The following is a 23,460-nucleotide window of genomic DNA, read 5'->3' as shown; positions in this document are numbered from 1 at the left end:
CCCGTGCTGCATTATTTCTCTTTGGAGATTTTCCTGGCCCCAAAGCAAGCTTACGTCCTCATCTGGGGCTCTAGCAATCTCCCCAGCTTCTGTTGCGGTGCTCAGTCATGTTACGTGGTAGCTGTTGGTCCCAAGCACAGCTCCCCCAGGGCACGGCCTATGAACACCCAGCGCGTGGCGGGCGCACCGGGACATCTGGCGGGTCGGGGACTGAAGAGGGTAGCGGCGCGGCGGCGTCAGTGACCCCTGCTGGCCACGAGAGGGCACACCGACCCCACGGCGCGGGGAAGACGGCCCGCGCGGTCCAGTGCCCCCCAAACCCTCGCCCCAGCCGACGCCCCCACCACCGGGTCACTTCCAACACCGTCTCCCACCGCCGCCGCGAACCCACCTTCCAGGAGCGGCCCCGGGGTCACTGCCCTCCCTTCCCCCCACCCCAGCCACCAAACGCTCTTCTCCCCCTTCCTGCAGCCTTTTGGGAACTAAAAGGTTAACTCCGCCCTCCCCCTGGGCCCCTTTTCCGCACTAACCCTCTCAATCTGGAAGCTGGGACACGGGGGCGGTCCTGGGTGGACTGGGTCACGGGGACCCTGGGCTCCCTAGTTTAACGCCCTTTCCAGAACCCTGCCACCCTCCCGTCCACCCCCAGACGCACACACATCCGTAGGCTCACACCTTTTCTTGCCAAGATCCCGAACCAACGCAGCTCTCTTCCCCGAACGGAACCAGGTAGGGAGGGAGGAGGCGGGGCGCGAAAGCGTCCCGGCTGCCCCCACTCGAGTCGCCCTTCGGTCCTGCTCCCGACCTCAGCGAGCGAGCCCCTTCGCGGAGCGGCTCCCCGCAGGAGGAAGGCGCGGAGGGTCTCGGAGCAGAGCGCGCGGGCAGGTCCGCAACTTCGGGGCGGGGACGAAGGGGTTAAAGGTCCGGGGCTGGCGCTCCCGTCGCCGAGTCTGGGAGGGGAAGCGGCGGGAGGAAGGGCCCGGAGCCTGGCTCCGGTCCTCCCCTGTCCCCCCCCCCTCCCCCCCGACAGCCGGGGACTTGAGCCGGCCGGACGCCCCCGCTGGCACCCTCCCGGGGCGGGCGCCCAGGCGCGCACGAAAGCCCGCCGCTCCCCTTCCCCGGCTCGCGCCCTCGCCCACCCCCCTCCCCCGGGCGCTCTCGCTCCTTCCGACACGCACGCACCGGCGCGCTCGCCCGCGCCCCGGGCCACGGCGCCCCTCCGTTCGCGCCCACCTGCCCCGCGGCGCCCTCCACCCGCCCCTCGCGCCGCGGCCGGACCGGCAGCGTGCCCCGGGGTGGGCGCGCCCGGGGCCCGCGACGCGCGGCTGGGCCGGAGGGTGCCCGGGGGGCCATGGCGCGAGCGCTCGCCCGCCGAGCTGCCCGCTGAGGCCATGCTGCGCCCCCGGCGCCCCGGGCGCCCCGCCGGCGCCCGCCTGCTCCCGCTCCCGCCGCTGCTGCTGCTGCTGCCGCTGCTGCTGCCCGGAGGCCACGCGGGGAACCTGACGGTGGCCGTGGTGCTGCCGCTGGCCAACACCTCGTACCCGTGGTCGTGGGCGCGCGTGGGGCCGGCCGTGGAGCTGGCGCTGGCCCGGGTGAGGGCGCGGCCCGACTGGCTGCCCGGCTGGACGGTGCGCACGGTGCTGGGCAGCAGCGAGAACGCGCGGGGCGTCTGCTCCGACACGGCCGCGCCGCTGGCCGCCGTGGACCTCAAGTGGGAGCACAGCCCCGCCGTGTTCCTGGGCCCCGGCTGCGTGTACGCCGCGGCCCCCGTGGGGCGCTTCACGGCGCACTGGCGGGTGCCGCTGCTGACGGCCGGCGCGCCGGCTCTGGGCTTCGGGGCCAAGGACGAGTACGCGCTGACCACCCGCGCGGGGCCCAGCCACGCCAAGCTGGGGGACCTGGTGGCGGCGCTGCACCGACGGCTGGGCTGGGAGCGCCAGGCGCTCGTGCTCTACGCGTACCGGCCCGGCGACGACCAGCCCTGCTTCTTCGTGGTGGAAGGCCTGTACGTGCGCCTGCGCCACCGCCTCAACGTCACGGTGGACCACCTGGAGTTCGCCGAGGGCGACCCCCAGCACTACTCCCTGCTGCTGCGGACCGTGAGGCGCCAAGGCCGAGGTGAGGGGGCGGCTCTTCCTCCCGAGGCTGCACGGCCCGGCTCTCTCCGCGGCTCTGCGCTCGCCGACTCCCCACCCCCCCACCTGCTTCCCACCGCTGCCTCCGGAGTCGCGGGAGGGGCGGGCGGGGGACGCCCAGTAGGTACCCTGGCTTGGTGCCCATCCCTGGGAGGGATGGGGTTGGGGGGAGAACACCCAGTAGGTCCCCCGGCTTGGTGCCCATCCCTGCTCCCCTCCTCCACTTCTGGTTTCCTCCAGCAGCCTCTCCCGTCCCACACGCCCTCTCCACCCCCAGTCCCCTCTCTGCTGGCCAGCCTCCCCCTCCCTCCCTTGCTGACCCCACCTTCCCCACGTTTGGCTCCACTGTTGCGGCTCTCCCTATCTTTGCTCCTTCCTCCAACCCTGCCCACTGACTCCTCCCAGCCCTCTTCACCTTTCTCTCGGCAGCCAGCAGCCGCTGAGGCCCTGGCAGTCCGGAGTCCACAAATTCCCTGGCCAGAGTTCCCCCTCTGCGCTCTGTCGGGATCTAGGCTCCAGTCTCTCTGTCTCTCTCTGACCGCCCCCTTCCTCCCCAGTTATCTACGTATGCAGCTCCCCAGATGCCTTCAGAACTCTGATGCTTTTGGCCCTGGAAGCTGGCCTGAGTGGGGAGGACTATGTGTTTTTCCACCTGGACCTCTTTGGACAAAGCCTGCAAGGTGCACACGGTCTTGCTCCCCACAGGCCCTGGGAGAGAGGCGATGGGCAGGATGCCAGTGCCCAGCAGGCCTTTCGGGTGAGGGTCCAGGCTGCAAGCCCGGCTGTGGGACTCTGTGCTGGTGGCACATAGTTTCTGGGCACTGGGTTCCTCGGGGTCTGAAGGGCTCTAGAAAAAAGGTTCTTGACTGCTCAGGAACTTTGGTGAGGGAGGCCAGGAAGGGTGCGGGGTGTAAAAAGGTCTAGGCAACTTCAGAGCTAGGAGGCTGAAAAGATGAACAAATGGGCTTGAGGTGGGAGGGTGTTCCCATCCCACAGACTGACAGGACTTGAGGAGTCATCCCATTGGCTCCCCTGCTTTGGAGCAGGCAGTGCCTCACAGGTGACATGGAGTCCATCCACTCCGACCTTGGGCTAAGCGGAGATGCACTGGGGAGGTGGCCCAGGGTACTGGGAGGACTGGGTCATCGCCCAGCTCTCCCCTCTCCACTGACCCCTTCCTCAGGCCGCCAAAATCATCACATATAAAGAGCCGGACAACCCTGAGTACTTGCAATTCCTGCAGCAGCTAAAACACTTGGCCCAGGAGAAGTTCAACTTCACCCTGGAGGATGGCCTGGTAAGGGGGGTCCTGGGACCTGCAGCATGGACTCCACACTGCCCTGCCGGTGCCCAGCCTGTTCTCTCAGCCACCTCCGTATTCCCAGGCCTCCCCTTCTTCCCCTTCCCCCTCCCCCACACCGTTCTCACCTTCTGATAACTAAGGGGACACTGAAGGGTCGGTCAGCCTCCGGAACTCAGGTCCTCATCAGTAAAATGAGGATGATGTGTCCTGCTCTGTCTGCCTAGAGGGATTCAGAAGTGGAGGTTGACGAGGAGGTGTCTTTTGAGTAGTCAAGTCTCTGTCCATGGAAGGGGGGGTGGTTTCTCCCGTCCCCTCCCAAGGTCCCAGCGCCACCCAGATCTCCCCACCCAGGGTATCCCCACTGAGCGCCCTTCGTGGATCCCACCCCGGCCAAGCCCCCTTGTTCCTGCAGATGAACACCATCCCAGCGTCCTTCCACGATGGGCTCCTGCTCTACATCCAGGCAGTGACAGAGACTCTGGCACATGGGGGAACCTTCACTGATGGGGAGGCCGTCACTCAGCGGATGTGGAACCGGAGCTTCCAAGGTCAGCGGCTGGAGGTGGCAGGGACAATCCACCTTGGGGCACCCCGAGCAGGAGGCCATGAGAAGCCTCCAGCCTGCCGCTGCGGGGGTCACTCACCCATGCCAGTCCTTTCCTGTCTTCTGTAAGGGAGCTCCACGACTGCCCCATCTGCCTCGCTCCATCAGGAAGTCCTCCCAAGTGCCCAACCTCAGTCATTCCTGCTGCTGACACGTCCTTCTTGTTGTTATTATTATATGTGACATATTACATATACGTTTGGAGGGCAAGGCAAAGAAGATCGGGGGGTGGAGATCAGGTAGGGTGGGTACCCTCCTGAACTTCCACGTCCTCAAAACACAGCCATCTTCCTCCATGCCCCAGGGGTGACAGGATACTGGAAAATGGACAGCAATGGAGATCGGGAGACCGACTTCTCCCTCTGGGATATGCATCCTGAGACTGGCACTTTCAGGGTAAGGGTGTGCCCCCAGAAGACAGTGCCATATAAGCAGGAAGGACGTCTTGCCCTCCCTCCTTCCCCCAGGGCATCTGTCGGCTCTGTAGTCACTCCACCACGCTTGCTCGCTCGCTTTTGGAGAGCCTTGGGTAGAAGAGACCCAGCTCTGGTCTGGGGGAGCAACCAGAATGATAGGGACTCACAAGCATTACCCTTGGGGAACCCCAGCTCTGAGGAGGGGGCACAGCCCTAACTTCAGGAAGTCCCACATCTCCTAAGACAGCCAGGCCCCTCTCCCAGCAGAGACAGGCTCCCGTGGTGGCCACACAGCTCATTAAATTCAGTCAGGAACAGGAAGGAATTGAGGCCACAAGTGCTGAGGAGCAGATCACTCGGGGAAGACTTCCTGGAGGAGGGGTACGTGGCTTAGGCCTGCGAATGTGGACTGAGAACACTGCCTTTTCCTGTTTCCTATGTGCTTCAGTCCAAGATCATAAACTCCCTGATGTCGAGTCGGGGTTCTACGTGGAGTTTTCTTCATAAAGCCCTTGAGTAGTTTTCAGGTTTTTCCACTCTGGTGACCGGGGTATGAGGGGCTTGGTAAACAGTGGACAGCCCAGACACAGGCCGGGGAAGCAGAGACGGGGGAGGCCGTGCAGCTCCACTGGACGGGAAGCGTCGCCCCAGGCCTTGCCCTCCTGCCACTCCTGCCCTCCCGTAGGTGGTTCTGAACTACAATGGGACCTCCCGAGAGCTGGTGGCCGTGCCAGGGCACGAACTAAGCTGGCCCCTGGGCCACCCACCTCCTGACATCCCCAAATGTGGCTTTGACAACGAGGACCCGGCTTGCAACCAAGGTGACTGCCTCTTGCCTTCCAGGCCTCCGATCTGGAGAGGCTCCTGCTTCAGGAGTCAGATGGGTGCTCCTCTCCCACACTCAGGGCTTTCTGGAGGGACATCTGCCTTTTTCTTCCCTTCACTCACCTTCCTAGTTCACTGAGGGACTATTAGAAGGTTCCTCTTCCCGCTCTCTAACCCAAGTCTCTTCTGCTGCAACTTGGACTCTTGTGCAGACCACTTTTCCACGCTGGAAGTTCTGGCCGTGGTGGGCAGCCTCTCCCTGCTCAGCATCCTGACCGTCTCCTTCTTCATATACAGGTGAGCTTTGGAGGCGGGTGGGGAGTGAGGCTGGGGGGCCTGGAGAACTAGCTGATGAGGTGGCAGGGACCTGCAGGGAAGCGGGAGAGGTGGCGGAAGGCCGAGGGAGGTGGGGGAGGAGACCAGACCGAGGGAGGTGGGGGAGGAGATGAGGCTAAAAAGCCGAAGGGCACAGGGAGGAGAGAAGAGGGGCCGGAGGGGTCAAGAGGGATAAGGCTGTGAGAAGAGCAGAACAGGCCAGTGGGCTGGTCCACCCTCGCCTCGGGCACACCTGCTGGGGAGCAGCGGTTCCAACCCTGCGGGACTGGGCCCAGTCACTTGAGCAAGGCTGATGTGCACGGAGCAGAGAGAGGAGGTGCAGGACCCCCACCCTGCCTTCTGGTGGGAGGCTGGCCTGCCGCGCAGACGTTAAGGACACAGGCCTGCAAGGAGGGCACTTCCTCGCACGATGTTTCTTTTTGTTCACGTAACAATGCTTTGAAATAAATGTCGAGGTCGCCCATTCCCAAATCAGGACGTGAGGACGTGAGACTCAGAGACACGAAGTGGCTGCCCAAGGTCCCCGGGAGGCAGGCAAAGCGTGGCCCACACCTCCCGTCCGTCCGTCTCTTAGCACACGCGGCGGCCCCGGGCTCTGAGGCCCGGGGTCAGGGGTTCAGACATGGCTCCCCTGTTCATGCCCCAGGAAGATGCAGCTCGAGAGGGACCTGGCCTCAGAGCTGTGGCGGGTGCGCTGGGAGGACGTGCAGCCCAGCAGCCTCGACAGGCACCTCCGGAGTGCAGGCAGCCGGCTGACGCTCAGCGCGGTGAGGAGCCCCCGTGGGGGTGGGCAGCGGGGGCCGGGCAGGGGTCCGGGCAGCGCCTGCTGGGCAGTGCAGCCGGCGCGCTTCCGATCCCAGCCCTGCCCTTTCTCGCTGTGTGACCTTGGACAAGTGCTGTTCCCCTCAGAGACTACCTCAGATGACGGTCACGTGCACAGAGCCTCCTTCGCAGGAGGCTTTCAAAGACCAAACACGGTAGACGTGAACATACATTTTTAAAAAAATAAGCAGGGGCGCCTGGGTGGCGCAGTCAAAGCCTCTGACTCTTGATTTCGGTTCAGGTCACGAACTCACGGTTCGTGCCCTGCATCAGGCTCTGTGCTGAGAATGTGGAGCCTGCTTGGGATTCTCTCTCTCCCACGCTCACTCTCTCTCTCTCTCTCTCTCTCTCTCTCTCTCTCTCTCTCTCTCAAAAGTAAACATTAAAAAAAATAATAATAAATGAGGAAAGGATCTCATGATGTGGAATGAGAAGCAGGACGGCCGCGAGATCAGGCAGGGCAGTGAAGGCCAGAGCTCAGGCAGCCAGAATGGAGAGCTGAGCCCATGGCAGGGCTCCCAGGCTGACCGGTCCCTCCTGCTCTCTGTCCCTCCAGAGAGGCTCCAATTACGGCTCCCTGCTGACCACAGAGGGCCAGTTCCAAGTGTTTGCCAAAACGGCCTATTATAAGGTGGGCCAGGGGAAAGACTGCGGGTCCTTGGGGTGGGCAGGGCTGCCCTCCAACGGTTCAGGACGGGCCCCAGGGCCACTGTCAACAGTTGCCGTCACCACCACTGGGCCATCTCACCAGGCAACCTCCATTCCTTGCCCAGGGCAACCTCGTGGCTGTGAAGCGTGTGAACCGTAAACGCATCGAGCTGACTCGTAAAGTGCTGTTTGAACTGAAGCATGTAAGTGAGGCTGCGAGGCAGTGGCCTAGGAGAGGTCCCAGGGACACAGGAGGTGGGGGGACCCCAGGGTGTCTTAAGAAAGGGATGGGCCCTGCGTATTGTGCTAAGAGAGAGGGTCCCAGAGGGGAGAAGAGACTAGTAGAGGAAGCCTAGAGGAGGTTCCTTGAGGGGCTGTGCTCGATGCCCCTGGTGGGTGGAGGGATCAGGAGGCAGAGTGAGCCAGAGGAGGTACCGCAGGGGTGTCACCGGACTCTCTGCCAGGCTCCTGATGCTGGCTTCCCCCTGCAGATGCGGGATGTACAGAACGAACACCTGACCAGGTTTGTGGGTGCCTGCACTGACCCCCCCAACATCTGTATCCTCACGGAGTACTGTCCCCGTGGGAGTTTGCAGGTGAGGGGACAAGAGGAGGGGGGTCAGGAGATGTGGGCCTAGCCCTGGTTCTGTTCCCCGCTGCCGTATGACCCCCAGGCAAACCTCCTCCTTTCTGCCCTTTATCTGCCCCATCTGTAAACGGGGAGGGGGGCACTAGAGTAAATCCAAGTTTTTGTCTTTTTGTGCCCGGGCCCAGTCTTTGTGTGACTGGGCCCCTGCACCCCTCCTGGGGTCTGCCGGGTGCGTGCCTCACTCTTACTGCCCAGCAGGACATTCTGGAGAATGAGAGCATCACCTTGGACTGGATGTTCCGATACTCTCTTACCAATGACATCGTCAAGGTAAGCCCGGAATCCCCCATGCGATGTGTGGGGGCGGGGCCAGGCAGGCGTCTCCCCTGGCCCTGGTTGTAGGTCTCACTTCCACCGAAGACCTCGGCCTCCGCAAATTTCCAGGGTATGCTGTTCCTGCACAACGGGGCCATTTGCTCTCATGGCAACCTCAAGTCTTCCAACTGTGTGGTGGACGGGCGCTTCGTGCTCAAGATCACTGACTTCGGGCTGGAGAGCTTCAGGGACCCGGAACCAGAGCAAGGCCACACCCTCTATGCCAGTGAGCCCACACTCTGCCCCCTAAGACCTGCCCCCCTCCAAGCACAGCCCGGCGGGGGCAACTGATGCCAGGCCTCTGAAGGGCTTGGCATGCCATTCTGGATTCCTGCTTTGGCTCATTCGCCAGTGGAAAGGGGAGCCCGACACAGTGGTCTGGAGGCTGTGTCTTTGTAGCCTTCAGCCTGATGGCCACACACTGCTCCAGCCACGTCTTCTAGGACCTTGTTCCCCGCCCCCCCCGACACACCCCCACCCCTCAGCTTTAGGGCCCTTCGCCCGGTCACTCCTGACCTCTAACCTGCAGAAAAGTTGTGGACAGCCCCTGAGCTCCTGCGAATGGCCTCACCCCCTGCCCGGGGCTCCCAGGCAGGTGACGTGTACAGCTTTGGAATCATCCTTCAGGAGATTGCCCTGAGGAGTGGCGTCTTCCATGTGGAGGGTTTGGACCTTAGCCCCAAAGGTGAGAGGACCATGGAGTCCCCTAGCCCTGCCACAGCTGCACCTGAGCCCGGCCCCAGGGTGAGGGATCCCTGCAAACACCACCACACCTGCCTCCTGGAAGGTTCTGTTGCTGCTAGTGACTCCGCTGTCTGCCTGCCCGCCTGCCCCGGGGTCCCAGCCTGCTCCTGGACCTCCCCCCTGTGTCTCTCACTAGCCCTGGCCTGGCCCCAGCCCTCAGCCCCTCCTGCCTCACCACAGAGATCGTGGAGCGTGTGACTCGGGGTGAGCAGCCCCCCTTCCGGCCCTCCCTGGCCCTGCAGAGTCACCTGGAGGAGCTGGGGCAGCTGATGCAGAGGTGCTGGGCTGAGGAGCCGCAGGAACGGCCCCCCTTCCAGCAGATTCGCCTGATGCTGCGCAAGTTCAACAGGTTGCTGGTGTTTGTGTGTCCCCCGTGCCCAACAGCTACCCTGTGCCCCACACTTAAGTCTTTTCTCCCAGCAGTGGCAAGGGACCCCACTGCGGCCCGCCGGCCCCTCCTCAGGGGTACAGAGCAGAGGGGAGCACATACTCTTGTCCTCCAACCCAGTCCCGGGGGCCATCTGTTGCACTGTGCCCCACTAGACCCCCCCCCACACCCCTCTGCCAGCCCGTGTGCCCACACCCTGTCCTCAATTGATCCCTGTTCACCTGCTTCTAACTTGCTTCTGTTCAACAAAGATGAACGAAGTAGCCAGTATCTCTGGAGCTTCCGGACTCTGGGGTCTCAGACATGAATGGAACTTTCTTCCTACCCTTTCCCCTGCCACGCCCACCCTGCCACGCTCCCCAGGCCTGGCCTTCTCCACTGCCCTGCACCGGGGCTGACATGGCAGCCTGGGTCTGGTGAGCTGGGGAGGGCGCTCTGGGCAGCTCTCTCACCGCCTCTGCCCTGCTCCCGGGGCCTCAGGGAGCACAGCAGCAACATCCTGGACAACTTGCTGTCCCGCATGGAGCAGTATGCCAACAACCTGGAGGAGCTGGTGGAGGACAGGACCCAGGCCTACCTGGAGGAGAAGCGCAAGGCCGAGGCCCTGCTCTACCAGATTCTGCCCCAGTGAGTGCCCACGTGTGGTGACCGTCTGCCACCCTGTCCCAGCCCCACCTCCTGCGCTTATCCTATACCTGCCCCTGACCCCACAGCTCAGTGGCTGAGCAGCTCAAGCGTGGGGAGACGGTCCAGGCTGAAGCCTTCGACAGTGTGACCATCTACTTCAGCGACATTGTGGGCTTCACGGCCCTGTCGGCAGAGAGCACGCCTATGCAGGTCAGTGCGGCACGGCCACAGGTGAGGGCCAGGCAGGCTGTGCTTGGCCAGCCTTTCTGTCCCATCAGGACTGCCTTCCGGTCCCATTTTTCCCACTTGAGCCCAGATGGGCTCCCTGACTCCATACCCGTCTTGGCTTCTCTTCCCTTCCAGGTGGTGACCCTGCTCAATGATCTGTACACCTGCTTTGATGCCGTCATAGACAACTTCGATGTGTACAAGGTGAGGGTGGGAGCAGGGATGGAAGGGGACAGAAAGATGGTGATGGGCAGGGTCAGAGAAGGGTGACGGGCAGAATGACATAGAGCCTCAGGAGAGGAGACCATGGGACATGGGCAGAGACTGTTACCCGGAGACCCAGGGACAGGCAGGGAAAGGACGCCACAGATGAGGTTACCAAACACATGTGGGGCGGCACAGGGAGGAGAAATTTCCGGTGTTTATGCCCTGCATCCTCTGGTGGGCCCGGCAGGTGGAGACCATTGGCGATGCCTACATGGTCGTGTCGGGGCTCCCCGTGCGGAATGGGCTGCTGCACGCCCGCGAGGTGGCCCGCATGGCCCTGGCGCTTCTGGATGCTGTGCGCTCCTTCCGCATCCGCCACCGGCCCCAGGAGGAGCTGCGCTTGCGAATCGGTGTCCACACAGGTGAGGGAGACAGATGAACAGACACACACACACACACACACACACACACACACCTGGATTCCCAGGGGCCTCGGGTCCACCGCTTGACTCTCATGGAATACCCCTCCCCACCCCCTCCAGGACCCGTGTGCGCCGGCGTGGTAGGGCTGAAGATGCCTCGCTACTGCCTCTTCGGAGACACAGTCAACACCGCCTCCAGGATGGAGTCTAACGGGGAAGGTAAGGTGGCTGGGCTGCTCGCAGTGGCTGGAGGGACAGACAGGCTTCAGCGAGGACGGCCCCACCGGCGGCTCACCCCCAGCCAGGGTACATCACCTCCAATCCATCAGAGATCAGCGCTCCCCCCCCCCATCCAAAAGTCTTTCCAGGCAGATGTTGGACTGCTGCCCTGGTCCCCACCCTCAGGGCCCCTCTGCTCCCTCTTGCATGTGGCAGAGGGCTAGGTGTAAGTCTCTGCTCCACCATCCACACAACTGTGGGTCGATTTGCCACACTTCCTGGAGCCTCAGTTTTCCTCACCTGTGAGAGAATAAGACGCGCACCTTAGAAGAGTTATGTATGAAAACCATATGCCATGACGAGGACGCGAGTCATTCAACTTTTCTGAGCTTCAGCTGTTTATCTCTAAAACAATACCCGTCTCGGGCTCGTGAGAAACCTAGCACGGGCCGCGGAGCGCAGTAGGTACCTAGGAAAAGCTTGCTGCCCTCTCCTCCTGCCCTGAGTCTTCCGTCCGGCTCCTCTTCTACCCTCCTGCTGTGTGCAATACAATTCAATTCAGTAAACATGCACTGAATGCCTGCTAAGTGCCAGGCCCTGGGGTACGAAGACCACTCAGACCCCGTGTCAGCTGGCGGGGCCGGGGGGAGGTCCCTGCAGACCCCATCCAAGCCTCATGGCAGGAGATGGGCTACTTTGCAGCCCAGAGGGTCTCTGGCTCAGCAGATACTCCCTCACTGTGTCTGGGGCAGTCAGAGCCGGAGGAAGGGTCTCACTGAGGTCCTGTCTTCAAGGAACACATTCTCAGAAATGTTTCTTTTTTTTTTTTAAATGATTTTTTTTTTAAGGTTTATTTATTTTTGAGACAGAGAGAGACAGAGCATGAACGGGGGAGGGTCAGAGAGAGGGAGACACAGAATCTGAAACGGGCTCCAGGCTCTGAGCAGTCAGCACAGAGCCCGACGCGGGGCTCGAACTCACGGACCGTGAGATCGTGACCTGAGCCGAAGTCGGCCGCTAAACCGACTGAGCCACCCAGGTGCCCCTCTCAGAAATGTTTCAACAGCAAAACGAGGCCGCTCCGATGTATCCCCCAGGAGTGGTGGGAGCGACTATGGACAGAGGCGTGGGGGGTACCAGGTCGGGAGTCAGAGCCTGGGTCTGACCCCCACAGTTTGGGCCTCAATTCCCTCTGCCACAAGATGAGCGTTGAAGTAAACGAGAGTGACAACAACCACTGCCAGGAGTGCTTCCTGCGTGCCAGACTCTGCTGAGATAGTTGGTTAGCGGTTCGTGTAGTCCTCATAACAAGGCCTTGACACGGATACTGTCACCATCAGCATTTGTTGGACTAGGAAAATGAGGCACAGAGAGTTCACATTACTTCTCCAAGCAACTGTCCCAGCTGGGATTCACTAGACAGAGCAGGACCCAAAGTCTGAGCCCCTAACCACCGTGCTACACTGTCTGTCTGGAGCCTGGTAACACGCTAGAATGCTATCTACTGGAACTTTCTTTCTATAATCCGGGTTGTCCATCACAGTAGTCTCTGCCACAGGATGCTATTGATCGCTTGAAATGTGCTCGTGCAAATGAAGCCCTGGATTTTTAACTGTATTTAGTTTTAATTAACTTCAATGTGAATAGCCACCGGTGACTAGTGGCTACGGTGTTGGACAACGTAGCCGTCAAATTCTAAGGGAGAGGCCAGACTCCACGTGGAGGGGTGGGACTCTGAAGGAGGAGGCTTCCTGAGAAAGAATGGAGTCCTGCAGTTCCCAGTCTCCCCACTCCCATTGCTTCCGCCCCCCACCCTCCCTTGTCCTTCCCAGCCCTGAAGATCCACTTGTCTTCTGAGACCAAGGCTGTCCTGGAAGAGTTTGGTGGTTTCGAGCTGGAGCTTCGAGGGGACGTAGAAATGAAGGTAGAGAGGAAAGCCCCTACCCTCACCATCCCTTGTGGACCAGAGGGTCCCTCCCCAGACCCCTTCTCAAGCAGCCAAGCCCACTCCCATCCCCAAGCCTTTCCTCTGATTTGGGGAAGTGGGTCAGTGCGCTGCTCCCTACGCCAGCCTCCTCTTCTCTCTCCCTCCAGGGCAAAGGCAAAGTGCGGACCTACTGGCTCCTAGGGGAGCGGGGCGGTAGCACTCGAGGCTGACCTGCCCCCCCCCCACCTTGGCCTTCTACACCCCCTTCCCTGCGCCAGAGGCAACAGAGAGGTTCCAGGTCCTGGCCTCACAGCACCCCCACCACTGCCAAAAGGATCGGAGAAGTAGTTTGAACAACCCAAACGTGCTAACCCCAGTGGAGACACCAGATGTGACCTCTGGTGGAGGACTGGTGTTGGGTTGGACTCGGAGTTCATGGGACTGGACCAAAGCACACAGTCATATCCAGTGGCACACGCGGACAAGTGTACCCACTCTCCACCCGGACTCAAGCCAGGCTAGGGTGTGGACTCCACTTTGAGACACTGTGACTTCTATGGGAAGGGGGAAGAGCCACTTTAGAGGTAACAGGAAAGGGGACTACAGGTGAATCTAGGGGGTGAGGGGAGTCCACATCTAGGCCCAACCCACATGGGCCACAAACACCCCCCCATGCCCCCCCCCAGCAGTGAATACAGTGCACAGGGGAAGGGCAGCCCTGTATGCCTTGTTTCTCCTGTGAGCAGAGACCATGAACATCTTTATTCCAGTGAATGTCTCTGGAAGGACAGCGGGTGGCCAGAAAACACAGCCCTGCTCCCTGCCCTCTGTTCCACATAAGATGCTTCCTGAGCTGGGGAGTGCAGTGTCTGAAATCAGCTTCAGTTTCCTCAGCCAGGATCTACGTGACAGCCTGTGAATTACCCCAGCAGTGCTGACGCTCTTGGTCTAAGGACCTGTTTACACCCTTAAGAATTATTGAGGGCCCCAAAGAGCTTTTGTTTTTGTGGATTAAATCTATCCATATATAGCATATTAGAAATTAAAACAAGTCCTTATTAACTCATTTAAATAATAAACCAATCATATGTCTATATATTTCACTGTCTTATCAAGGACATTCTTAAGAGAAACTGGGTTTTTAATTTTTATTTTTTTACTGCCAATGTATGGTGATGAAGAACAGTGGCTCAGTGCCACCGCCTTGGTTTGTGCAAAGACACCAGCAAGTTAACCCTCGTGGCCTTCCTACTATCAATATACCTGTCAAGTCACGGAGGAGAATCGTGTATTAGCCCGATTATGCAGCTTGTTTTGAACTCATCCATCCCCTGAAAGGGTCCTGTGGACCACAGCAGATTGGGAACGGCTATATGACCCAGTGTTGGGCATACAGTAGAAATACAGTGAGTGCGGGGACTCCAAGGAGAGGCTTGGGAGCCAGGAAGGAAGGATGCATCCTCTCTTACCTCAGTTGAGATTTGGGGACTGTCCACCCGCCCCTCCACTCCCATGCCAGTGTAGACAAATGTGAATGGTAGTGTGCAAAGCGAGCCTCAGCTGGCCCTGCTCCAGCCGCCCACCCCTAGCCCTTCCTGAGCAGGCGGGCAGGAATGCGAACGAACGCGGGGGAGAGGTGGCCGAAGCTTCGCCTCCCCCGCGAGGAAGGAAAGTGCCAGACATTGCTTCAGTGCCATCCATCAGGCGCAGACAGGCCCCTCCTCCGAGCTCCCAGAGCCTCTTCCCGGAGTCCACGACCCGCGGGACCTGGAGGGCGGGCGGGCGGGCTGTGTTCAGGGCAGCGGCGGTCCGGGGTGAGGAAGGAGCCAGCGCCGTCCCCGCACTTCGCCTGGTGCGGTGACTCCCCTCGCGGTTCTGCGCCCCCGGCCCGCCGCTTGAGGCGCAGCCGATCGGGTTCTCCGCGAGCGCGAGCTCAGCCCCCGGCCCCCCCCCCCCCCAACGCGCCCCGTTGCCCCGGTAACTACGCACGCCGGCCGGGCCGGTTGCCCCGGTAACCACGCACGCCCGGCCGAGCTGCCGGCTGCCGGGAGGGGAGCGGAGGGACGGCCGCGGGCGGCGAACGGGGCGGGGACGTGAGAGACCCGGGCTCCGGGGGGAGACTGGGAGCGCTGGACGCCCGAGGACTCCGTCCAGAGACACAATTGCAGGAAGTGGCCGGTCAGATCCTTCCGGGGCAGCCTGGCTCCACCGCGCGGGAGCTCGAGGGGAGGGGGCTGCGGCGGGAGAGCGGGAGGGTGGGGTGGGGGGGGGACGCGGGGACAGGCCCAGGCCGCCGGGGACTCCTGCAGCTCGAGAACTTTCCCTGCGACCGAGGAGACTTCCTTCTGGGGGAAGGCCCTGCCGCCGGAAGACCTGGGAAAGCCATTGCTGAGGGGAGGGGTCCTCGGGGGATCGGGGACCTCCGCCCACAGGAGGGGCGGTTTCCCGGGCTGTCCTGCGGAGACGTCTGGAGGGGTGCGGGGCTGCAGGCTTTCCCTGGAGTACGATAAGGGAGAAAACAACAGTCATCGTTGGCGCTCAGCGGCGCCTGGCGGATGACAAGGGCTCGCACAGGCATGAGCTCACCGGCCACGTGACTCCTGGGAAGGGGTGGGGTAGGAGGGCCCCGGCCGAGGTCCAGCTGTGGGGCAGGAGGGAACCCCAGCCCGAGCAGTACCGCACAAGACACTTCTCCTCTGCACCCCCTCTCTTCTGTGTCAGAGAGCTTGGGTAATGCATTTGTCATAGCAGTACTTCCGGTAATAATCTAATTGTGTTTAATGATTTATACCTTTCAGGACGATTTGTGGAATCTAATTAGCAGCGGAGGTCAGTTTGCAACCTGAAAGTCTTTTTTATTTTTAAGTCATTTCTTAATTAAATTTCAAGAGTTGTAAGATTATAACAATAAATAATTAACGGTAAAAAAAAAAAGTACCTAATTCCTTGCACGGAGGTTTAATCTTATTTGAGTTGGAACCAAATTAAGATTCCAGGCGAGGTGTTTGCCACCAAGATGAAGGGTTGGAATACTGATGAATTTGGTGTTGCACAAGGCAGAAGCCAGGATGCTTGCGAGGAGAATGAGGCTACAGGAAGAGGGGAGATGGGAGGCAGAAACCTGCTTGACTTGTAGTACAAATCCAAGGTTTAGTGAGATGGTCCAGATAGGAAGAAGCCCCACTATCCAGTTCCCTATCACACACATTGCACCGATTGTCGGTGGGCTGGTTGCCCTTTAAGGACCTTTCCAGGGCGCCTGGATGGTTCAATCGGTTGATTGTGGGACCCCTGATTTTGGCTCAGGTCAAGATCCCTGATTCTTGAGATCGAGCCCTGGGTCGAGCTCTGTGCTGAGCGTGGAGGCTGTCTCTCTCTCTCTGTCTCCGTCTCTCTCTCTCTCTCTCTCCCTCCCTCTCTCTCCCTCTCTCTCCCCTGCCCCCTGCTCGTGCAAGCACTCGTGCACACGCAAGCGCATGCGTGCTCTCGCTCTCCCTCAAAACAAAACGAAACGAAACGAAACAAAACCTTCCCACAGCAGATTTCAGAGTTGTGTACACCTGTCAATCACTGTGGCACCCCTTCTGGATTTGATGCAACTATCCAACTATCCCACTATTACTCTCTGCCTTTGAGTTTTTTTTTTAAGGTTTTGTGGGGGTTTTTTAATGTTCATTTATTTATTTATGAGAGGGGGGAGGGGCAGAGAGAGAGAGGGACAGAGGCTCCGAAGCAGGCTCTGCGCTGTCAGCACAGAGCCTAACTCAGGGTTTGATCTCCTGAACCCTGAGATCACCACCTGAGCTGAAGTAGGCCGCTACTCCATTGAGCCACCCAGGCGCCCCTGCCTTTGGCTTTCTTTTGTAAAAAAAAAAAAAAAAATTAATGTTTATTTTTGAGAGAGAGAGAGAGAGACAGAGCACAAGTGGGGGAGGGGCAGAGAGAGGAGACACAGAATCTGAACCAGGCTCCAGGCTGTCCGCACAGAGCCCCATGCGGGGCTGGAACTCAGGAACCTAGAGATCATGACCTGAGCTGAAGTCCGCTGCTTACTCCATTGAACTACCCAGGTGCCCCACCTGCCTTTGACTTTAAAATGTGGACTGCATACCAGCACTCCTTGGCCGCTACGTCCTATGATCAGGTCAGCTTTCTTGTCTCAGTCAGCCAAAGTCCCAGCAGGCCAGAACCAAGCCAAAAGACCACAAAGATCTCAGGATTCAGAACTGGAACAACTTCAAACCTCTATCAAGTGAGAGGCAGTGTGATGTTAGTTAAGAGGCTCCCTCTAGAGACAGCTGGCCTGGGTTCAAATCCCAGCTCTGCCCCTCGTAATCCATGGAACCTCAGGCAAAACCCTCAAAATGGGAATGATCATAAGACCTGCCTCATGGGGGTTGCTTTGAGGATTACGAGTTACTTCCTCCCATTACATGCTTAGAACACCTACTGGCTGGTGATAGAAACTAGTTAAGTGTTTGCGAGTGTTATGAAGAGTCTCCATTATGCGAACCATACTGCTAGGATGTAAGGAGTTCTTGATGTCCAGAGAACATTTGGAAGTGAGATGCAGGACATGATTAGACCCCTCGATGAGAGGTACTAGTGAGAACTACAAATGTGAGAGAAGAAAAAGTAGAGGTCATGTAGTCCAACTGCCTATCCTGGGCCAACATCCTTCTTAAAATATCTGGGTTTTCTTTGATGTTCTATCAGAAAACTTTCAAGGACTTGGAACTAAGACCATTCTATTTTTGCACAACTGTACGAATAATCTTACTAAGAAGATGGATATTTCAACTATCAAAATCTCTTTTGAAGGAATCTTTTTTTTTTTTTTTTAATGGATAAAGGGGCTTGCCCCTTCAACTGCCATCTCAGGAGGATACATCTTGTTGGACTGGGAAATCCTTTGTTTTACTAAGCTTGGAGCTGAGTTTTTATATAAATTGTGAGGGTCAGGATGAACAAAATCCACCTGTATGGTAGTACAGAGAAGAAGCAAGGGCGGCAGTATTCCAGTAGCTGAACTGGGACTTTGGAGACCACATATATCTAATAGAGACTTAAGTAAAGAAAAGACTAATGATTGTATTATTTACTAGAAACGGGACACACACGAAGTACAGAGAAGAAATTAAAATCACTTAAGAGGCACCTGGGAGGCTCAGTTGGTTAAGTGTTAGTCTCTTGATCTCGGCTCAGATCATGATCTCAAGGTTTGTGAGTTTGAGCCCTGCCTTGGGCTCTGCATTGGTGGCGTAGAGCCTGCTTCAAATTCTCTCCCTCTCCAGCCCCTCCTTCAGTCACTCGTGCGTGCGCGCTCTCTCAAAATAAATTTAAAAAATCACCTAACATTCTGCCACTGAAATAGTCATTGTTTTGATGAATATCATTCCAATGTGCATATTAGGTTGTTTGATACAGGTATTTAATATAAACTTTCTTACATTTATAGAAAAGGCTGTCTGCCTCTCACCTCTTCCACTGGTCCTAGCACCGCCCCTCCAACCTACCTCTTCCACCAATAGGGTGGCCCCCACCCCCCACCCCCACACTGGAGTCTCAGCAACATAACCACTCATTGTCTTTAGAGATTTCTCCACGATCTGACTCCAAACTCTAATATTCTGGATGAGCTTCTGCGGGTTTACTCTAGTTTGTCAACGTCCCTTTGACAACCTGTCTCCCCATCTGGAGCAGAACCATTCAGGTGCAGTCTGAGGAGGGCAGAAAGCAGGTAACCGTCACCACCCTGCATGGGCCCCTACATGGGCTGTCCTGGAAGCTGTGGCCATACACACAGCCCCTCCCCAACCCCACCCGCAGTCTTTCACACATTGCTGCTGTTAGCCCAAATCACTCTCACCCTGTTTTGTGTCAAATTTTAAAGTGAAAAATACCATTTTACTAAAAGTTTCATATAGGACATAGGGAAGAGGGTGATGTCACACAGAGCACAGTATTTCTATTTAACACCACTGAATAGGGGTGCCTGGATGGCTCAGTCGGTTGAATGTCCAACTTTTTTTTTTTTTAATGTTTCTATATTTTCAGAGAGAGAGAGAGAGAGAGACAGAGTGCGAGCAGGAGAGGAGCAGAGAGAGAGGGAGACACAGAATCAGAAGCAGGCCCCAGGCTCCGAGCGGTCAGCACAGAGCCCAATGCAGGGCTCAAACCCAAGAACTGTGAGATTATGACCTGAGCTAAAGTCAGATGTGTAACCAACTGAGCCATCCAGGTGCCTATGAATGTCCAACTCTTGATTTTGGCTCAGGTCATGATCCCAGGGTCATGGGATCGAGTCCCAAGTCATGCTTTGAGATGAGTGTGGAGCCTGCTTTGGAATCTCTCTCTCTCTCACTCTCTCTCTCGCACGTGCACTCCCTCTGCCCCCCCCCCCATTACACACTCACATTCTCTCTAAAAATAAAAATAAGAAATAAAAACACCACTGGACAGAGTTACTATCTCCTCAACATCCCTCTTCAGCTGGCTTCCAGCTAGAGTGGACCCAGGGCTTGAGGGGCCTGAGGCTTCTAGTTTGATGGGCTGGCCTTAAGGAAAAGAACACGGGGCATCTGGCTGGCTCAGTCAGGAGTGTGCAATTCTTGATCTGGGGGTCATGAGTTTGATGTGCGTTATCCCACATTGGGGGCAGAGATTACTTAAAAAGATACAAAATTAAGTATGAAATAAATAATTAGAATGTGAAAATAAATGACAACAAATTACAAATGTCAGTCAAAAAGCTGACAAAGATCCAAATATATCAAAGCCTAGAAGAGTAACAATATCTTTATGAATTAACTGTCTGTATTACTTTCTACTTACTGCATATTCTTTGATTACTTTTTCATATGACAATGATTTTGTAACGTTTTCTTTGGAAGGAATAGAAAAATAATTGTCTTTCCTGTAGCAAACAAGGGAAATTTATTCTTTTTGTTACCAATAAGTGGGATGCATGCAAGTTCAAACACAAATGTGCTCTTTGTAGCACTGCCACAGGTTTATGCCCTACACTAGGAATTCTGATTGGCAAATTATATTTTGCACAATTTTCATCAAAAAGACTTCCATGATTCCATGTGTCACATAACTGAGTATATCCTGACGGGAGAGGACTTCTGTTTTGACGAGGCATCACTGAAATTCAAGTCCTCCGTTTGCCACAAACCTGATGATTGGAAGGATTTTCCATAGATTAGTTTCAGGCTCTGTATGTTTCAAACCTCATTTCTCCTCTACCAACTACATGCTTCTAGGGCTCAGAATTTCAGATATGTTCCCACAGTCTCTGACCCAGTGCCTGTCATAATGCTGGGTGTGTCTGCATAGCTGATATGAGAGTATTCCTGTAAGCTATTCCTGCACGGGGATGGTTACCAGTCACTGCATAGGAAAGCAGCCATGAGCTGCATAAATATATCCCACTGACCTCAAATGAAATGTACTTGCAACTAAACCTCACCCTAGCTAGATCACCGAAATTCCTGTGGCCACTCCAGTACTAGACGACAGAAAGGGAAGTTTGCAGAGGGGTCAGAGTAGAGAAAGGGCCGTCTTGGGGCGCCTGGCTGGCTCAGTCTGTAAAGCATGTGACTCTTGATCTCAGAGTTTTAAGTCTGAGTCCCACATCGGGTGTAGAGATTACTTAAAAACTTTTTAACTTAGAAGCATCTGGGTGGCTCAGTCAGCTAAGCGCCTGACTCCTGATTTCAGCTCAGGTCATGATCTCGTGGTTACTGAGATGAAGCCCCACGGTGGGCTCTGCGCTCATAGTGCAGAGCCTGTTTGGGATTCTCTCTCTTCCTCTCTCCCTCTCTGCCTCCTCCCCTAAAATAAACCAGTTTAGGTGCTTACAGAGCAGAATAAATGTCTCTTTCTCTAAGGTAGTGAAAATAATAATAAAAATAAAGTAGGGGCACCTAAGTGGCTGTCACTTAAGCATGAGACTCTTGATCTCGGCTCAGATCTTGATCTGAGGGTCATGAGTTCAACCCCACATAGGGCTCCACGCGGAGCCTACTTTAAAAAAAATAAGCTTTTATTTTTAAGTAATCTCTATACCCAATGTGTGGCTCAAACCCACAGCCCTGAGATCAAGAGTCATATGCTCTACTGACTGGGCATTCAGGCACCCCTACATTTTCCCCTTTCTTACACAAAAGGTAGCACCTTGTTAGCTCACTTAATAATAGATTAGTTTGGAAAGAGCCTCTGTATTCTTTTTGTAACTGTACAGTATTAATTGTACGGGTATATCATAATCTATTAACTGACTTGATGGACACTTACGTGTTTTCAATCTTTTGCTATTACATACAATGCTGTAGTGTTTAATCTCATACCTAATGTGTAATTTCAGATCTATGTCACGTTCTATGTGGTATACCTAATGATAGACTCCTGCAAGTGGGGTTGCTGAGTCAAAGGGTACACGTGTTTGTCGTTTCTGTGTGTAGCCCACTTGCCCCCACATGAGGCCTACCATCTTGCACACCCACCAGGAATGCGTGAGTGTCACTAATTCCCTAGAACTTTGACAAGTCTTTTCAAACTTTGGGATTTTTGCCAACTTGACAGATGAAAAGTGTCACAGTTCAGTTTCATTTGTCCTTTTAAAATTTATTTGAAGTTTATTTACTTATTTTGGGAGCGAGAGAGAGAGCACATGTTCACTTTCAGGGGGCGGACAGAAGGAAAGGGAGAGAGAGAATTCCAAGAAAGCTCCAAGCTCAACCCAACCTGGGCCTCAATCTCTCAACTCTGGGATTGTGATCTGAGTCAAAATCAAGAGTCGGATGCTTAACTGACTGAACCACCCAGGTACCCCTAAAAAAAAAAAAAAGTCATGGGGTGCCTGGGTGGCTCCGTCGGTTAAGTGTCCAACTTCAGCTCAGGTCATGATCTCGCAGTCTGTGAGTTCGAGCCCCGCATCGGGCTCTGTGCTGACAGCTCAGAGCCTGGAGCCTGTTTCAGATTCTGTGTCTCCGTCTCTCTCTGACCCTCCCCCCTTCATGCTCTCTCTCTGTCTCAAAAATAAATAAACATTAAAAAAAATTTTTTTTAACTTTTTTTTAACGTTTATTTATTATTGAGAGATAGAGAGACACAGGGCGTGAGCAGGGGAGGGGTAGAGAAAGTGGGAAACACAGAATCCGAAGCAGGCTCCAGGCTCTGAGCTGTCAGCACAGAGCCCGACGTGGGACTTGAACTCACCAACTGCGAGATCATGACCTGAGCTGAAGTCGGTCGCTTAACCGACTGAGTCACCCAGGCGCCCCTGACTTCATTTTTTTTTTTTAATGTTTATTTATTTTTGAGAAAGGGAGAGAGCTCGCATGCAAGTGGGGGAAGGGCAGGGCGGACAGAGGAGCCAAAGTGGCCTCTGGGCTGATAACAGCAAGCCCGATGTGGGGCTTGAACTCAACTGTGAGATCATGACCTGAGCCGAAGCTGGACACTCAACTGACTGAGCCACCCAGGTGCCCTGCTCTCCTGCACTCGTAAAAAAAAAAAAAGTCACCCCGTTCCATTTCCTCTACTGTACATTTAGCAGAGGTATGCTTGTGCCCCTGACAGCTGGGAGCTGATGGTAGAGGCCGCTGGTCCTCTGGCTGGCACTTCCGGTTTGCTGTTGTCCTTGGGGAAACCTAAACCTGAGCCTGGGACAGAGGGGGATGTACCCCAAACACTCCTTTGACCCAGGTCACCAGAGTGTGCTCCAGGGCATGCTAGACTTAAATCAGTGGGTCAACTGGGAGCCATCCATCTGTGCTTTCCGAAGCAGTTCGGCTGTAAGAGGAAGTCAGGCAGGAAAAAGCTTTCCCATTTGCAAACTGACCATGGCCAGAGCAAGCACGCACAATTGTGGAAGCTGGTCGCGGGTCAAATAGCGAAGGACTTGGTGTTAAGGACGGCCAAGCGTCCAGGCACCTGGGGGCTCAGTCGGGTGAGATTCTGACTCTCGATTTCCACTCAGGTCACGATCTCACCAGTTTGTGGGTTCCAGCTCTGCGTCAGGCTCTGCACTCGTGGCTTGGAGCCTGCTTGGGATTTTCTCTCTCTCTCCCTCTCTCTCTGCCCTCCCCTGCTCTCTCTCTCTCTCAAAATAAATTAAAAAAAACTTTAAAAAATAAAGAAAAGAATCATTCTGAATTGCAGGCATTTTCTTTGGCACACTCACTTTCTACACCTGGACTTCCCTAGATGTTGCCTTTTCCAGCAGGAGTGACAATTTCCGGTTTTCTTTCTTGCTTTCTTTTGACAATCTCTGGTTTTCTAATGGCCCTGCAAACTTAACGATATCCTTTGGATCTGCCTACCTCCCAGTTTGATGGGGTTACCTCCTCTGCCTTCCCCTCCTCCCTCTTCCTCCCTCTGCTCCCCACCCCTGCTGCCCAGCTATTGGCCTCACAGTGGTGACCTGGGGTAGTCCAGGGCCTTTAGCACCCCACTGTCTTCAGCACATGGTGGGGGTGTGTGCAGGAAGGGGACTGGACTGACTGAAGAGGGAGCAGAGGGGGATCCAGGCTGGGAGGGTGTGTGCCTGGCAATCCAGCGGGATGCAGGGGTATGCTGGATGGGTGAGTCAGCAAATCAGTTCCATGAGGCCCCTGACATGAGGCTGCAGGGGGTG

At 56.4% G+C, this 23,460-nt stretch overlaps 1 protein-coding gene across 5 annotated transcripts; it reads left to right on the top strand.

The window, feature by feature from the left end:
- Window positions 1-497: 497 nt before the first annotated feature.
- NPR1 (natriuretic peptide receptor 1) lies at window positions 498-13,913 on the top strand. Of its 5 annotated transcripts, XR_006591684.1 has the most exons (24): window positions 619-2,118; window positions 2,693-2,892; window positions 3,319-3,432; window positions 3,851-3,986; window positions 4,347-4,438; window positions 4,723-4,839; window positions 5,144-5,279; window positions 5,496-5,580; window positions 6,266-6,386; window positions 6,998-7,072; window positions 7,215-7,292; window positions 7,581-7,685; window positions 7,934-8,008; window positions 8,123-8,279; window positions 8,583-8,738; window positions 8,978-9,146; window positions 9,666-9,812; window positions 9,899-10,022; window positions 10,176-10,244; window positions 10,495-10,669; window positions 10,790-10,888; window positions 12,721-12,812; window positions 12,983-13,399; window positions 13,586-13,913. XR_006591684.1 is itself a non-coding variant. In XM_045048813.1 (23 exons), exons 1-23 carry the CDS (start codon window positions 1,392-1,394, stop codon window positions 13,043-13,045), a joined length of 3,312 nt encoding a protein of 1,103 aa, XP_044904748.1. In that variant the 5' UTR covers window positions 498-1,391; the 3' UTR covers window positions 13,046-13,913. The 5 variants fall into 5 exon arrangements, 4 of the variants coding, with proteins under 4 accessions (XP_044904748.1, XP_044904746.1, XP_023103147.2 ...); XM_045048813.1 differs by having other exon boundaries at window positions 498-2,118; window positions 12,983-13,913; XM_045048811.1 differs by having other exon boundaries at window positions 7,937-8,008; window positions 12,983-13,913.
- Window positions 13,914-23,460: the final 9,547 nt, after the last annotated feature.

The sequence above is a fragment of the Felis catus genome, chromosome F1 (genome assembly GCF_018350175.1).
Source record: "Felis catus isolate Fca126 chromosome F1, F.catus_Fca126_mat1.0, whole genome shotgun sequence".
Classification (NCBI taxonomy): Eukaryota; Metazoa; Chordata; class Mammalia; order Carnivora; family Felidae; genus Felis; species Felis catus.
The sequence above is the reverse complement of the archived record's forward strand: the minus strand, read 5'-3'. Positions and strand labels throughout refer to the sequence as shown.

Coding starts and splice junctions, on each gene's coding strand:
- NPR1 (XM_045048813.1), top strand. CDS start 1,392: ATGCTGCGCCCCCGGCGCCCCGGGCGCCCCGCCGGCGCCCGCCTGCTC. Junction 7,073..7,214: donor CCAAAACGGCCTATTATAAG/GTGGGCCAGGGG, acceptor TTCCTTGCCCAG/GGCAACCTCGTGGCTGTGAA. Junction 8,009..8,122: donor TTACCAATGACATCGTCAAG/GTAAGCCCGGAA, acceptor GCAAATTTCCAG/GGTATGCTGTTCCTGCACAA.